Raw genomic sequence first — 16,431 nt, forward strand, 5'->3', positions numbered from 1 at the left:
ATAGTGAAAAATAAGCCCACATTATAGACACTTGGTTGTATGGTGAGCCGGAGAATTTTTTGCACGCCTTCATCTCATGGTGTGACAAACCGATACGCGAATTGGGGATTGTACTAAACGTCATTTTTGAGTGGTGCGCATGCCATGTCTTAGCTGATATCCACGAGTAGACACAATGACTGAGCCACTGAGTCAGTAACGCGACTGACTGAATGAATCCGGTTCTGCCACTGCATAGAGTTTCCTATGGCAGTGAACCTAGTTATGTCAGTGAGTGAATAGCTTATCACGTCAAACTTATCCAGTGATCCTCAGCCCATTACTGGATCACTGATGTTCCATCAGTGTCTCACACACGAGTTTTAGTTGAAGCCTTTGGAGCAGTGGTTTTCAGAAATACGACAACACGGAGTTTATCCGCACTAGCCCCAACCTTAAGAACCAGAGAAGGCCTACCATACACTTAGGTAGGAGTGAATGTGATTGAATTATTGAGTTGATAACTGATTTGTAACGAACAGGGTAGCAAACGGCTCATTCCTTAAATAACAAAGTCTATGTCATTGAGGGTGAAGTCCGAAGAGGCCTTGCTAGAAAATCTCAGACAAAATCAGCCAGCGTTTACCAGGGATTATTAGGTAGGTAGTTTATTTAGAAATATGCACGAATTAAACATGACGGACGTTTGAAATTGTGGTATGCCATACCGTCACTATTTGCACAACTCAAATACCCCGAGGTTCCTGATAAGCGTGCGAAGCTTCTCTGAGGCCAGCTCCTAATCACTAAACGAGGTTATACCGATTCCGGGTCTTTAAGTACATTGTTTTGAGGGACCTTCAACTAGAAATGCCTTTTTGGTGTCAGACTGAACAACCCAAGCTGGTCTACATTTCAACTCTTTCAGTTCCTTACAATATTGTGTTGCGGCAGCCGCACGTAAGACGACAAAACTCCCGAGGATTTTGGGCACAATCCCACAGTCAGTCTGAACTGACCGTTCAACAAGCAAGATGCCTCCACCATATGTGCCAAAACAGGCAAAGAGTGCAGTTTGAAGCCGCTCGTTGGGTTAGTCTGGAAACGAGCCAGATTATCTGGGTGCCTGAGCGGCTCGATTACATCAGTGCAGCCATGTGCGCCGTATTTGTGCATCAAACGCGCAGCAGTGCGGTTAAGCGAGCCATAGACATAGTGACAGCATGAAACGGACTCTGAACTTGCTCCACACTTACCTTATTACACAAGTTTGAGGTCCAAAAAATATGTCCATCCAGTATCCATTGGCGGTTATTCAATGTAACCTGCGTTCCCAGTAGTTTTGTGAGAACTAACAAAACTCCTTCTTGTGTCTGGTTTGGCATGATGAATTCCACATCAGAGCAAACTGAAGTGGCTACTCCACCAACCATAAGCCACAAACAAAGCGCCGCAGGTAAACGTTCCAGCTTGGTTGTTGGTCTAATCACCGAGTTTGGCATACTGTTTAGATGCAATATAATCACAGGCAGAGGAGAAGTCACCCACTTAAACTTGCACTGACGATGTCACCTGATTGGTGATTGAAACGTTTGCAGTCTACTGCTAAGCAAGCTCGGCGAACAGACCAACAACCAAGCAGCGCACCCAAGCTACCTACATTCGACAACACTGCAAAACGTTCCAGCTTCAAATGCGCAGCCTCAAAAACCTTGCATGAGAGCTGGTATGGCAACCTCCCGTTCTTTCAAATTCGTCTCTTGTGCGACAGTGATCAAAATTAGCATGTTATCACAATTCACATCACCCATCGCGTGCGGATCGCTCAACACATCGCTCAACACACATTGCTCAACACGTAATCCAACCTATGGTGAATGGATTACCGATTAGAGGGTAGAAGAAATCCGTTTTTTGAATGAGTTTCTGGTTGTTTTGGAGGGGGGATGACATAAGATGTTTACTAGTGCCTCCTATTGTATGTATAAGCATTAATTTTTCTTGGTCAAACTCCTTCATCAAATTACATTGTAATCCAGAGCGGTTTTTAATCGATAGCTCTTTTTCCTGTCTTGGATTTAACATAGAAAGTTGAGGTACAAATTCAAGCCCTAACCTTGAAATTATGGCAGATTTGCAAGAGAGAATAAAGAAATTTGGTCGAGCTTTCCGGATTTCTTCATTCGTTGAGGGTTTTTCAAAGCCTCTGAATTCAGAGAATAACTACGCAATTTCAGCAACCAAGAGATGTGATCAAGCACATACGATTTGCCTAGATTCATCCATTTATTAGAAATAGAAAATCTGGTCCATTTCTGATTACGGAGTATTCTGCACTGTTGTCTAGCGTGGCTGGCTTTACCAGTCACGTTTTCACTAATCTTCCTCAAAAGCGGCAGTACTTCTTTGATTTGATGTTCCCATGTTGCAGGAACCTGTAGAAATCATATTTACTAGAACAGAGTAAACCTAAGACTAAACATTCGAACAAAGTGAATGCTTTTCAGTCCTGCAGCATTTTGAAACCGCACAACTGTCCTCGATTTGGGACGGTTTGGTGAACGCTGTGCTGATTTCCGCTCGGTTTTTGGCTTTCGACACAAGAGAAAATTGGATAAGTGAATAAGATTCACATGTGAGTGACTGTTATTTCATACAAAACAGGGATATCTCAAATCGGTCGAAGGTCCTCAAAAAAGGCTGACAGAAGCACTGTGATCCATGAAGGATTACTGCCAAAGATTATTGCCAAGGAATGTCCCAGATCTCACCAAGTGCTGCGTGAGAAAAACTACATGAAACTTCACGTCAGAATTGTTGGACACGAAAGAATAAATAGATCATATAAAGTAGTTGGATGTCGTAGGCGAATAAAAGGAGGCGGTTGCATGAAACTCACTATATGTAGAATACAAAATAGATTTGGAAATTTCAAAGTTTGAAGGTAAGAACTACCACTCAGGCCGTAGTGCCTGATGGCTAATGGCATCCAAAAATCCAATCTTTCTAGGATGAATAGCTTAGAATTGGAAATGTCGAATTATGCCGGCAGTGTACAGTCAAGTGGCCACGATGAGGTCATCATGGCGGGAAAAATTAAGTGCTTGGCTCGATTCGGTCAAAGCATCAACTCATCTTTTTCGTCCACAATCTACTTTTAGTACCGTTAAACAAGCACACAGCCAGACCTCGTAAACAGCGTCCAACAGAAGCAGAAGCGAAATATCAATATCTCAATTTTTATCAAAGTAACCTTAAAATACCTTAAGCCAACACATCTTTCATCCGTACTAATCTACTAGAATGACACTTATGGCCGCCGCTACCATTCGATTCATCAAAGGGATTTAGCTAACATTCACTGGGTATCTCTCGTATGAAATGTAGATAGCGACATGAATAGTGGTGTACCGATAGTTTGTAATCCAACTCAGTTCCCCACGGAGCATGACACAGATGCTTGCCTCGGTTTTCAGGATGCTCTTAGGAAAATATTTCGGAGAAATTATTCATTTACTGGTGAATTTGTTGCCAATATATCTTGATTAGTCAGCACTGATACTCATAAAATCTTGACCTATCAAAACTCAGAAAAATCTTACAAAGTGTCCCCTTGAAGAAGCGAAGCCATCCTAAACACTGCATACAACAGGAGCTGCAGTCCCCATTCCAGTTCTGAACGAGATGTGACTCTTTATAGACACTGAAATTCTGACTTGGGTCTTCCTTTACACAGAGTTCATTAGTCCACATGTCCCGATTGTCATATAAATATGATACATTAGTCAAACGACCAAACTCATGAAATGACCTTGTCTGCTAAACTCTGTCTTTAAAAAAATCCAATGGATTTTGCTCCATTCGCACGTAAGTATGGTCGGTCCTCTCTCTTCAGTAGCACCAGAGTGCAATTATATTCAAGGAAGTTCTCTTAGAAAATGTTGTCGCACTTGGTTAAATTTCTTGTTGTAGGGTTTCTAAGGCCATTGCTCTCATAGTTTGATCTCGGGCATTCACCATCCTACTTTTCGCTAAGCTCTCCTTGTTTCTATTTCAGATTTTCCAGCTTCCCCATGTATATCTTCCATATGCGTTATCATCTTTGTATCATGGACAAAACGGCTTCCTCCAGAAACTGGAGAAAGTAACATTGTTAATCTTGTGATTTTTATCGTGGGCATTCGTGAGCTCACCCAAGTGTTGATATGCGAAGGTCGTTTGAAGACTATGCTAATCAGTTATCCCCCCGTCAATAATTTTGCGACCCGCGACCGCAGAAGTTTATTCCGAATAGGATATCACTATTCCAAAAGTTGTTAGGAATTACTGTTTGATTCGGAAGCACCGTCCGGGCTAGACATTCGTTTCAATGTAGCACCCCAAAAGATTTCAACTTGCTTATTGTTTCTCCACCGCCGCTTTAAGTCGTCCGGAACAGTGCCATATTTAACATGAGAATCCCATTACGGGGGCTAATTAAAGCATCATTCTGATGGCAACCATCTTAGCACTCCCCGTCAATTAGCAAAGCTCCACTAACAGCTGAACCGTCGAACGACAGATTCAAAGAAACTTCTGCGAATATTTCCAAATGGCACACCTCTTGCAGGCGTGGGCTGTGATAAAAATTAATGTGTTTGCAAACCGAGAAGCAGGTTTGTTTTATCAATGCATACAAAAGCAAAGTGACGTAATTTGTCAGCATGCAATCGCACATGTTTGACATCCGTCGTCATGTTGCGTTCGCCTGAAGGCACCAGGGAATAATGTATCTCCACCCTTCCAGTTCAAGCTACTGCTGACATCAGGGTTTCTGATGTTGGTTCTGGTACGGTGCTGCTTCCGTTGTATCGCTCATGTACACATGTATGTCAACAAGCAAGCATGATCGAAGAACAGTTAAGGCCCTGTTTTAAATTTGAGAAAACCGTTAACTATGTTTCAGAACACGTGCAACACCTGTTTGGAAGCAACTGGCTGAATCATATCGTTGGTTCTAAATAAATATTTGCCCACTGGTTTGTTCAGAAAAAAGTTGGAAACACCTCAAATATTTTTCTGAAATAAGACGCGTACAAATCGGGATGCGGTTGAAAAGGATAAAAACCTGAGTTACAACATTTCGATGTTATTCCAAGAAGGAAACTACGACACAAAATAATCGCGTAATTGGTGAGTCGCCAGGTGGAAAAAAAACTATTGAAAACTTTTCAGCTTTTCGACCATCAATGGCGTTGTGTTTTCAGGAGTAAAGTAATGGATCAAAAAGTCATCCGAGCTAACATCAAGAGAACGAGGATCCCAAATCTAGAGGTTTTATCCCACACTCAGGATTTATTATTTTTTTGGTTTTCTTCTCGAATCACTGTAGAAATGCTCTAGCACATCTATTATAAAATGAGCATCTTTTCACATAGACAGCTTTGATCAATCTTGTTACGGCAATGAAGTATCAAAACTAATATCATGGTGCCGATGATGATGATGTTATGATAATTGTAGAATACTTTTCCACAATTTTCTTAGCAACGACAAGGTAATGACCAGTAATCTCTTCCCAAGGAACATTCTATTTTCCGAGTAACCGCAGGTTGTGTATCCTCAAGTATACTTGGTTGTTAGCTAGGGATACCACTGATATCTTGAGCATGACTCAAGGTAACACTTGAGTTTCGGCAAATATTTTTTCTCACACGTATGCTATTCAATATTCTAGTTCCTAATACGTCGGACGCATGCACGGAAGGGCATCTTAAGTGGTAAGAGCACAGTAAACTTGAAAACTATCCCCGGATAAGCAAGTTTACACTGGGAAAGCTCAACATGGATCGCGTTTTACAGAGATCGCAAGTAAAGAGCTGAGAGGGTGTCACATGTTAGAAGTATTGACGGCCACTCTTCATTTTAATGTTGTTTCCACAGATTTTTGCTTTAAGTTCTTTCCATGGAAAATGACAAATTCTAAAGAGGGTTCATTTAATTGGCTATCCCAACCATCGTTCTCTATCGCTGTCGGAAAGACCGCGTGCGTTCGACAAGAGGAAATGGTCGTCTGAAAAGGACATCTAGGAAGGTTGATGTATTTTCCATTGAAACAAACACGAGCAATGGAATAACGGGCTGCATCTACCACTGGATGACTACAGGTCCAGGAGAACTCCTGGCTAGGCAGATGGGGCAAAGCTTCACACTTCGCGCGCCACGTGTTCCTGAATTAAGAAAGTAAGGAGTGCGTAAATGATCAAGTGATCATTTTTTGTGGTCGCGGGATTTTGTAGAATGCACACCCATATGGCTCCAGTTTGAACAGTCATCATCCTGTCCTGGCGCAATCATTCTGGTGAGTCCATACCAAAGGGGGAAGCACTGAACCCGAATTACGCACTCATCAGCATATTATTGGTCGTGCCGGGGTTTGAACTCCTCACATCTGACATTCGAGGCGGGCCTGTTACTCCTATTTCATCATCGCACGCTAGAAGCATCTTAATTTTCACCACTGAACATGCGGACATATACGCGCTTGAGTACACATTCTACAAAATTCATCAACCACTAAAAAATGGAACAAAAAGTGTCCGGCTGGTTTCAAGCTTCTGCGGTGCTACCTGAATGGGAAGTTCTGACTGATCAACAAAACCAAGGTATGTTACTGAGTCTTCTTGCGAGGCTTTGGGCTTTCCGCCGACATCAATCAAGTGCGAAGATGTTCACCAGTTCATACGTACGAATTCAAACGCAACCAGCATGTGCTGGTGGATTAGTGGTAACATGGCTAAGCATATGCACTGCTGATGAGGTCTAATACGAGCTAGGATGAAGCGTTTCGACGCGACCACAGGAAGGTTATGTTAGCATTGATCACTTGCAGTGCAAAAATTGAAACCAGTCAAACTCTTTGGATGTATATCTTTGGAGCTAGTTTCCTGAAATAAAAGGATACCTTCTTCGTAGTGTGGGAAAAGTGAATCGCCAAAATGGTTCATTTTTTCAAAGTGTCACGTAAAATTTGCTCATGTAAAAGAAGCTGGTCACTTGCCCCTTTCAAAATTAAACGATGGAGGTCATTCAGTAAGCCAGATGGCACAGTCTACTTGCTTGTCGGATCGTGTTCAGGTTGAAACGACGTCAAATTTGAGGCCGAACGTCAACAGTAAAAATTCGGTTACTGCTATAGCCAATTATTCTGGGTTCAATGGCGCATCTAATGCATAAAACCGTGCCTTAGAAGTTTGCTAATGACGGATTTTCTACGTAGGTAATGGGCTTTCGCGCAGTGATGTTCACTTGTGGCATTCTGATGCGCGGGAATCGTCAAAGGCTCATAGTATGAAACTTGCACGGAACCGCGTGCTTTGCCTCATGAGCTGTTTGACCGTGGCAAACTCTTCTTTGTTTGGGCTTGGCCTACCCGATTCCCGGCTTTGTTTTCAACCTCCACAGCACAGCATCGAGCAGCTAATGGGAAAATACACTGTATGGGCTAAAGTTAACATAAGACTGTTATCACAAACTGTTCAGATTTATTTTTGTAGAGTCCTTATTTTGGGGTTAAAATGAACGTGAATTTATGACACCATTTAATTTAGCAAAGTGGAAGTTAGGTTTGAGGAGACTTGCACAGTAATCCAAATGAAATGTCGGCAATAAATGATGCCCACTTGGAATCAATGTATTTGGCTTTTTTTCGCAATAACTGAGGATACATGTATGCTACCTCAAAACAAGTGTGGGGTTCTTTGAAAAACGAACACTGTCGGCTGTCAAAGCTGTCAACAGTTATAATTGTTTACCCGTTCCACCAATGTAGGCTGAAGCGTTAATCGTTTACCGCACTAAATACTTGATATGTAGTCAGCATGTGCTAGGCATTCAGTAAGGATGCAGTTAGGTCTCACGTAAAAACTGGTGTAGTTTGCAAACGAGCATGTTGCGATTATTTCGTGAAATTTGGATTCTGGCATAACATTGGGTTAACGAATACCCGAGAATTCCTCCTACTCAACGAGTCCGAAATAGTGCGAAACCAGTTATGAGCTGTCAGAGAGTTGTGAGTAGTTTCTTTTCGGTGAAATCATTTCTCACCCACACTTACTTACTTACTACCACTTACTTACTTTACTTACTTACTTACTTACTTACTTTACTTACTTACTTACTTACTTACTTTACTTACTTACTTACTTACTTACTTTACTTACTTACTTACTTACTTACTTTACTTACTTACTTACTTACTTACTTTACTTACTTACTTACTTACTTACTTTACTTACTTACTTACTTACTTACTTACCACTTAGCTTAACTAATCATCAAAAACACGGTAATACCTGCAAAATCGGTTTCACATTCAAAGGCACCCAGAAGTAATAACAGCATTTGTCTGGTTTTGGCGTCATTATTGCAATTCACTGATTTCCCAAGACGAATTTTCAAACGTTCACAAAACTTCCATATCCAATATATTCACTGGCAGATTAGTCAGCACAGTTTAAGCCAGAGATCGCCAAAAGTACGTTGATAGTGTTTTTAAGGCACCAAAACAAAGCCCAATCTCTCCTTTAAGATTGGAAATGATGCTTTTGATCGAATAGAAAACACGTGTTTCCGTATCAAAACAAAGAATACATTGCCTGGATAGTCGTGCAGACCTATCCTTGGTAAGCCTGGCATACTTTTTGACTATATGATCAAGATAAAAATACGTTGGTTGGCATCCGTGTAAGTGATATCGGTTACCATGGTTCCCAGTGAATGTCGTTAATCCAAAAAAATTCAGAAATCTCTGAACAACGTCTTGGTTCTCCGGTTTACCCTTTGGTGAATATGGTTAGTCGAATCTTTTTCGATAAAACGGGAACTAATTTCTATTTGGCGACATGCAGTTGCCGCCCTCGAATCGGGGGAATTTCAGCATTCGAATGTATTAAATCTTTCACAGTGATTGGAACATTTGAAAAGCGTGGCAGACACCTGACCATTCAAGTCGCCCAAGTTGAGATGATGGGAGACACTGAAGCTGCCGGAGCAGATTGCACAGTGCGTCTTGAGGGCGAGTGCCATATGGTCATAAGTTGTCGATATTTTCTGTGTAGGCGTCATGTGTTACGTACGATATGAAACGGATTAGCCGAGAAAATGCTCCCTCCTGTAAATTCGGGAAGCACATGTGCTCCGGGTTCTAATAATTTTGAGATTTACGTGAAAAATTTGATATGACGAATAGTGGGACTCTTTTCGGTACACAGTGATTTGGGCTCTTGTAGAGACCAGTTGGCGCTTGTGGAAAATGCATCATACGTATCCTGCTCTCTGCTTGTTTAGTATGGTTCGCTTGGTTAGGTTTATTCTCTTCCAGAATGCATCATACGTATCCTGCTCTCTGCTTGTTTAGTATGGTTCGCTTGGTTAGGTTTATATCTCTTCCAGTGCTTCTTTCAACGTGGTTGCACTTTGCGGTTTGTAGCAGTACGGCGATTAATTCCACAAAAACATACATGGGTCATTTCGATAGCACAAAAGGGATGACCACTCTATGATAATTCTACCGTCACGGAGTTGAATTTTTACTATTCAGTTCAAGAAATATTTGCGCATACTAATACAATCATACTAGTTCATCCTCGCAACGCTTTTTGTCTACAACCTGGTTCAAAGCACAGCCATTCAAGACTTTCTACCCTTCCGGACGATATTCAACATTACCGTGTTTTGGTCCATTCGAAGTTCCCTCACAGAGAGCGAAGAATTTATTCACTTTCAAAATGCATTTTCCGTGTTATCCCACTGTCCAAAAGCGTATCAGATCAAATGCAACTCTGACTTACTTCGTCGACTAACTGAATTCGCCCACAGCCACGCCTGTGGTGAAGCGGAGATATTTCTCAGAAAAACGGGTACTACATTGTGGGATCAGTATTCTTTCCCATGTATCCCCAAATCACTGTTGCTAGATGTGCGTACCGAGAGACATTCTTAAAGTTACCACACAATACATGTGCACCGTTGATCCATTTTTAATTTGGAAGCGGCATCCTAAATGCCGCTTGAAAAGTGCCATTTGTTTCAATAATCTTATCCGAAACAACTATGTTCTATCGATAGGTGACTTATTGGTTGTACCAGGTTATTATTAGTAATGACTTACAAGGTAGGGACTCCTCTAATTAAACGTGTCTCTTTGAAGTGACCGGTAGAAAAGATGAAATACAGGGGTCAAACTAGTGCATGCCGGCTTGTACTTCGTATGTCTCTATGGTTGTCCACATGCAAACTGCCTAATTCGGCAAAAAGATCATTAGTTACCTGTTCTACAACCAAATGACGCACACAAGGTACCCATATCTCGATATATTGCTACGTAAGTATTTGTTTTCCAGCCTCGCGGGTTACGAACTGCACGATTCGTTAAATACTGATTCACGTTGTCGAGGAAGGTCAGAACTTCGATGCAAGTTTGGTTTAAGAAGGATAAAGCCTAATTGTGCTAATGAGTATCTATATTATGGTCTTGAGGCGAGACGTACTCAATATTCTTGTTCGTCAGCGTTTGGATCAGTCTGTCTCAGGTTAGTATAAATGTGCGAGATCTCGAATGGTATGCATACACGTGTGCAGAAATAGAGTTATTAAGTGTTCGTACTCAATATTCTTGTTCGTCAGCGTTTGGATCAGTCTGTCTCAGGTTAGTATAAATGTGCGAGATCTCGAATGGTATGCATACACGTGTGCAGAAATAGAGTTGATTAAGTGTTCAGTCGATTTTTGCAGGAAAGTATAGCTCATACGAGGGAAATAGTTTTTTAAAAACGGTGGTACGAAAGAACAGGAACCAACGAATGTAAATATATGGCACGGGAAAATTTCATCACCGAATTGCCTCAGCTCTCTCCTCTGTCCGTCGAGTTCCTAGGCTGCTACACATTTTTTCAATACCACTAAGAAAGCTTTAAAGTACTAACAAGTAGTCCCGCTCAATTATCGGTGGTTAATTATCGTGGTCTTTTTTTTTGTTTAAAAGCTGTTCACGAATAGACGAAATGTTATTGCATTACTCTTCACGGTTTGCCGCTTGACGTCAACTAAGGATTGTATTCAAGTGAGTGGAAATTTTGATATATTTGTGTAAATGAATTTTATAAAACTGTAGCGCTTGGGAAGGAGAAAAGTGGATCGATACAACTGTATGGTGTGTGGCCACTCGGCGGATAAGTACAGCAATGAATCAGTAAGTACCAGCACTAATCGATGGTCTTCGAAACACTGAGTAAAATGAGCTTCCTAGGCGCGTTGTTCTTAAGAGAATAATGCACACACAAGTAAGACGTTCGTCATACCAAGTTGGAAGAACGGTCAAATTGGACACGACCGTATGACAAATGTGCAACCTCTGTCCGTTTTCCCCGAAGACAGAAGTGCCTGGCGCGCATCCGATTGCTATTCAGTTCACACTATTCACGTGTAACAGTCTGTCAGCCATTCCTTCAGTGTGAATGGCAGTCCCACTTGAGCGAGATGCTCAAATCGTCACCCCATCTAACTCTGAGTTATTTGCTTTGGGCATACTGAGTAGATCTGTTGTCTACTCCAGCGAGTAAAATCCGGTCTGTAAGATCACCAGCGAGTCAGCAAGACCGTTAATCTTTTCGTCATTCCGTGAGACAATGAGCAGTGCACATTCAACAAATCTCGGGAGTGAAACTTGTAGCTTTTATTTGAATACCTTTACAAGTGGCAGTGTGTTGACAGGATTCAGAGTCACCCGCTTTTACTCAATCTGTTCATGTCACATCATCTGGTGTTTCTTGGTTACTTGTGGGGCGAATCCTCAAGTGGAATGTTCGAGCCATCTGAGGAATGTTTTCCTCTTGGTTGCCTAGAGGAGTGTTGAGTTTGACCTCCTTTATTCTGGGTAACATAAGGTCTGAACCGTTTCATCTAATATTGAATAGAAGCTTACTTGAGGTATCAGACCTTTATATCCAGCTTGCTGCGGGTTGTTAATTATGCACTGGATTTTCCAAACATAATCGATCGAAAATAGTTGGACCACTGTTTTGCAACGTCAGTGGTGTATGCCATCGTACCCACCAGCTGAAGATTCTTTACAGCTTCAATAATTCTCTTTTCTATTGGTTGTTCTTTTCTGTTGAATAATTGTTTAATTTTATTAACAATGTACTTGCTGACGGTCACGAATCCTACATATCATCTGCATGAGATAAACTGGGTATCCACCAATAAAATTGAGTAGTTAAACCCCCAAGTGGAATTCACGGTTTCAATACCAGTTGTTCGGATCATGAAAGTAGATGCTTCAGAAGCTCTCCAACTGCTTCCATATTCCTAGCAGAATTTGAGCTAAGCAAATGCTTTGCAAAGTAGTTTCATCACCCTTATTTGCCAACTAAAAGGTACGTTTTTCTGTGGTTTATCAATGCACAAAACATTTTTGTACCAAGCGCGTTAACAAAGTTAGACAGTTAAATAGAAAAACCTTGTAATTCTTGGTAAGCCAATAACCAGAATTGATTATCAAAAATAATCTGTTGTGAGCAGTGGCGAAATTATTTGTGCAGTCCTCTTCCTGTTCCAGTTTGATCAGATAAAGAAACACATCCGCTGCCGCCTAAGTTTCTGTAATATTGTTTGCGTGTGCTCAGATCTCCAGACGACTGGATTGAGAATCAACCTCATCCATTCTGCCATTACGTTACACCCACATGAATAGGCCCTTCTAAAAACGCGACCATCTTCACATCCGAGAAGCATGATTTATTTGTCCTCTGATGAATTTAACGATAAGACAGTTCATGCTTTCTATCATCCACAGTTCTAATCCAGCGATAATGAAAAATGTGCGGCAGGAATATACCTTCGGAATAAAAATATGCGGTATACTATCTGTATGACTGCACTACAGTTTGATTTAACACTTGTCGTTTCTGCAGCACGCAAAGCTCCCTTATTGTGGCGATTTTCGCGCTGTGTCGCATGCTATTTGGGCTACATCCAACATCACATCAGAAACACCTCATTCGTTTCCTGAACCAGTTACATCCGTCTTTCCACTCGTTGTTCTAAAAATATGGGCTTTCCTTCAGACGGTAATGTATGCATCTAGAGTTAACGGTGCCACTTTAATGAGAACATTCCAGTCCAATGCACACTTTCACTTCCAATCTCGCCAATCACACCATTTGAAAAATTCGACTTGGCCTAAGAAAGTGTACTGAGTATCCCCGATTTTTCCAGCAAGTTTACACGCTTCCTATCGATATGGACGTACATGTGTCGTTATTGATTTTGTGAAAACCGACCAGGCATAGCAATACAGCAGGTGGAGCATTAGAACATGGCTTCTTTGTCTCTACTTCGTTGCTTGGTCGCCTGATGTAAATCCTGACTCGTAGTCAATGCTCAAATTCCATTAAGCCACACTGAGCTAATGCCTTTCGATCGGTATAAGTGCACATCCATTTATTACTTTCTAAATTTTTACCCTCAATGTCAAGCGAATCTCTTGTATGTACCACGTTCGGGAAAAGAACATTTGAACTGAACCAAGTGGTTTGTATTGTATGCTTCTTATCACCGAAACATGCGTAACACCAGGGCGACTGCCTCCGCTGCGAACGAAGCAATTATCCGTGCTTCTAAAGTTGCAAAGTTGGTTAGATTTCTCAGTTGATGTCTCAGTTGCATGAGCTTCCACCTTGTGTTAATCCCAGCCATCAAATGATACCCACTGATTGGCAATATCGTGACAGGAAGTTTAACTTGCTGAGCGATAAAATAAAGTACTAAATATTAACAAAAATAGTATAAGGAAATAATAATAATAAAATAAAATAATAAAATGTTACCTTTCAACTCATCAGCATTCATTTACAAGGCCTTTGTGCTTAGGGGTATTCATCTATCATTTTCTAAAATCTAATAGGTCTATGACATTTGGCTGTTGTTCATTTAAAGCGAAGTCCTTTGGGATAGATTTGGTCGAAATTTGAACCAGTTAATCCTGTTCAACCTCATTCAGTCGGTCATTTCTGCTCATTCAACTTATGCAATCAAATTAATCTATCAGTCGCCATGGAACAGGACCTGTTTGCATATCACCGTGAGAAATTAGTCACTGTAACCATTACACTAGGTTGTGACAGCGATGTTACGTGTGTTTGCTTGCGCATGAGGATAGCTTGGTCCTCTCAGACTACATCGAATCACACTTCGATTAGCTTGCCGCACCCAGTGATAAGAAAACCGCAGTTTAACATATAAGTAACCTAGGATTTGTCAAAGTTACCAAGACTCAGGTACTTATCTTTTTTAATATCCGGATTTTTATCTCACGCATCTGAGGATGAATGTGTTGGTTTTCAAACAGAGTTCCTCCGGTTATTCACATCCGACTTTAGTGGCTGTTGAAATTGTATCGTATGGTCCTAGTTGAACTCAGTCAATTTGAAAAAAAACAAAAAATGTGAATTCCATTTCTGCGGACTAATTGGGCCGACTGAATGAGGGAACGAAGATGGATGGACTAAGCTAAGTGGACAAGCACTCAAAATAACAAAATAACAAAAAATAACAAACAAAATAAGGTTCAGGATGCTATTGTGAGCTGATTGATTGGTTTGACTTTTCAGTCAACGCTGAAAATCCGCGAAAAATAGTGTTAGACCAAAACAGAGTTGACTGTTTTTTTCACCACAGATGCTACCACATCAGATGACTTCTGCTTTCGAACGGGTAGACAATTTGGCTGGAACATCTTTCAGCCTCATTATCATGTTCCGCCTACATGTGAGGAATGGTCAGCCGCAGAGGAATCTTAATAAATGCATTTTTGGGACTTTGTGGGATAGGTATTTTGTTCATAGTCACACCACTCTCGTTTGAACGGTCTGGTGTAATTATTCCGATGAGTCGACACCAAAGGGAAGCACTGGACTCGAGTTTCGCTCTGATTAGAGCTCATCAGCAGTGCATATCCAATGGTCATGCCGGGATTTGAATCCGAGACATCTGACATACGAGGCGAGCGTGTAACCACTACTCCACCGACGCAGATTCCGAGGTTCAAATCCCGGCATGGCCATTGGATAACAGTGCTGGTGAGCTCTAACAAGAGCAAAACTCGACTTTAGTGCTTCCCTTTGGTATCGATGCACTAGAATAATTACGCCAGAAAAGGAGGACGACTTCTGAAACGAGAATCAAAACAGGTTTGGGGAGCTTTCACTGATGTGTTAGATCTCAACACCAAGTGGTTCTTCGCTAAAATGGGATAAGTTATTCAACTCCCCATATTTTTTGGATCGAGGTCACTGAAACTGGCGCTATAATTGCTACATGCATGGACTGACTTCGCTCACAGTTTCCCAAGATATGAGTCATGCATACAATATGAGGCATGCATACGAATTGGCCCAATTAGCCGCTCGATACCGACGACGGAAACAGTCATTACATAAGAAAACATCCACTTGTGATAAAGTAATGTGAGTAAACTGGAACTAGCTTGTGTACTTTGTTTTACGCTGGGCAGCAAAACCGTGTCTAATTTGCTGTTGTTTTACCACCTGCAGTTCACATATGGATGCATGTTTGTGACTGTACTTCAGTAGTGGTTAGTGAAAATGTTGAAGAATTAAGGTCACATTAGACATCCCAAGCTAGACCGAACACGACAGGTTGTTATCCACTTTTCTGAGCAGTTTCAACAGTGCCTAAGCTCTAGTTCCAGTGAAAGGAAGAAGGCCTTTGCTGTGGAGTTATTTATTAGGAAGTGCCAAGTGACCATTAACAGGCTTTTGGACAGGGAAGCAAAACTCTCATTTGCATCGTATTTACAAAAACTGGACATCCATCTTGAACTTTCATGGATATTCAAAGCAAATACTACAAAGCGACTCCACAAATTCCGCAACAGATGTCCCTTTTCAAGGGAAGCAAAGCGAATTTACAAAAATAAAACATATTACTCGAATGCCTCCCCATCAGTAGTATCACCGTATCCCAACTATAGGACAGTATCCCGCTTTGTACCCTAAAGACGTCTTGTCAGTTGTTGTCAGTCAGTGCGGCCTGTCAGTTTTATATATATATATATAGTTTGTCATAGAATGGCTGGACAGCAGTGTGATTAGCATTCACTTAGATGTAACTTACCACCGCTCATCCTTCCACCACAGTGCTGTTCAGTTGGTGAAGGCAGAATGATCAAGTAATCAACCACTGGTCGCAATCCTTAGACTCCGAGGTTCGTGGGGTGTGCACTGCTGAGGATCCCTACTAAGGATGAAAAAACTGCCCAAAGCTTTTCCGCTTTTCAACATAGAGTGTCCTCAGTAACATGATGGAATATCGTAAAATCTAATAAATAGTACCTGAATATTACTGACTCATGGGACAATGCTCAATAAATGGCATTTGAATGGTTGTTCG

At 41.3% G+C, this 16,431-nt stretch overlaps 3 protein-coding genes across 3 annotated transcripts; 1 reads left to right on the forward strand and 2 right to left on the reverse strand.

The window, feature by feature from the left end:
• Positions 1–814: 814 nt before the first annotated feature.
• T265_15443 (hypothetical protein) lies at positions 815–1,847 on the reverse strand (the record flags this gene model as incomplete). Its single annotated transcript, XM_009178131.1, is given in 4 exon segments — positions 815–993; positions 999–1,230; positions 1,236–1,387; positions 1,691–1,847. Coding segments are annotated over 4 exon segments (663 nt in total).
• Positions 1,848–6,358: 4,511 nt separating this feature from the next.
• On the reverse strand, positions 6,359–15,016 carry T265_15444 (hypothetical protein; the record flags this gene model as incomplete). Its single annotated transcript, XM_009178132.1, has 2 exons — positions 6,359–6,501; positions 14,838–15,016. Coding segments are annotated over 2 exons (321 nt in total), but the record flags the coding sequence as incomplete, so codon positions are not given.
• On the forward strand, positions 6,626–15,275 carry T265_11468 (hypothetical protein; the record flags this gene model as incomplete). The annotated part of the gene is made up of 3 exons (XM_009178133.1): positions 6,626–6,734; positions 14,956–15,098; positions 15,159–15,275. The coding sequence occupies 3 exons, from the start codon at positions 6,626–6,628 to the stop codon at positions 15,273–15,275; spliced, it is 369 nt and encodes a 122-aa protein (XP_009176397.1).
• Between the last annotated feature and the right edge of the window lie 1,156 nt (positions 15,276–16,431).

The sequence above is a fragment of the Opisthorchis viverrini genome (genome assembly GCF_000715545.1).
Source record: "Opisthorchis viverrini unplaced genomic scaffold opera_v5_501, whole genome shotgun sequence".
NCBI lineage: Eukaryota > Metazoa > Platyhelminthes > Trematoda > Opisthorchiida > Opisthorchiidae > Opisthorchis > Opisthorchis viverrini.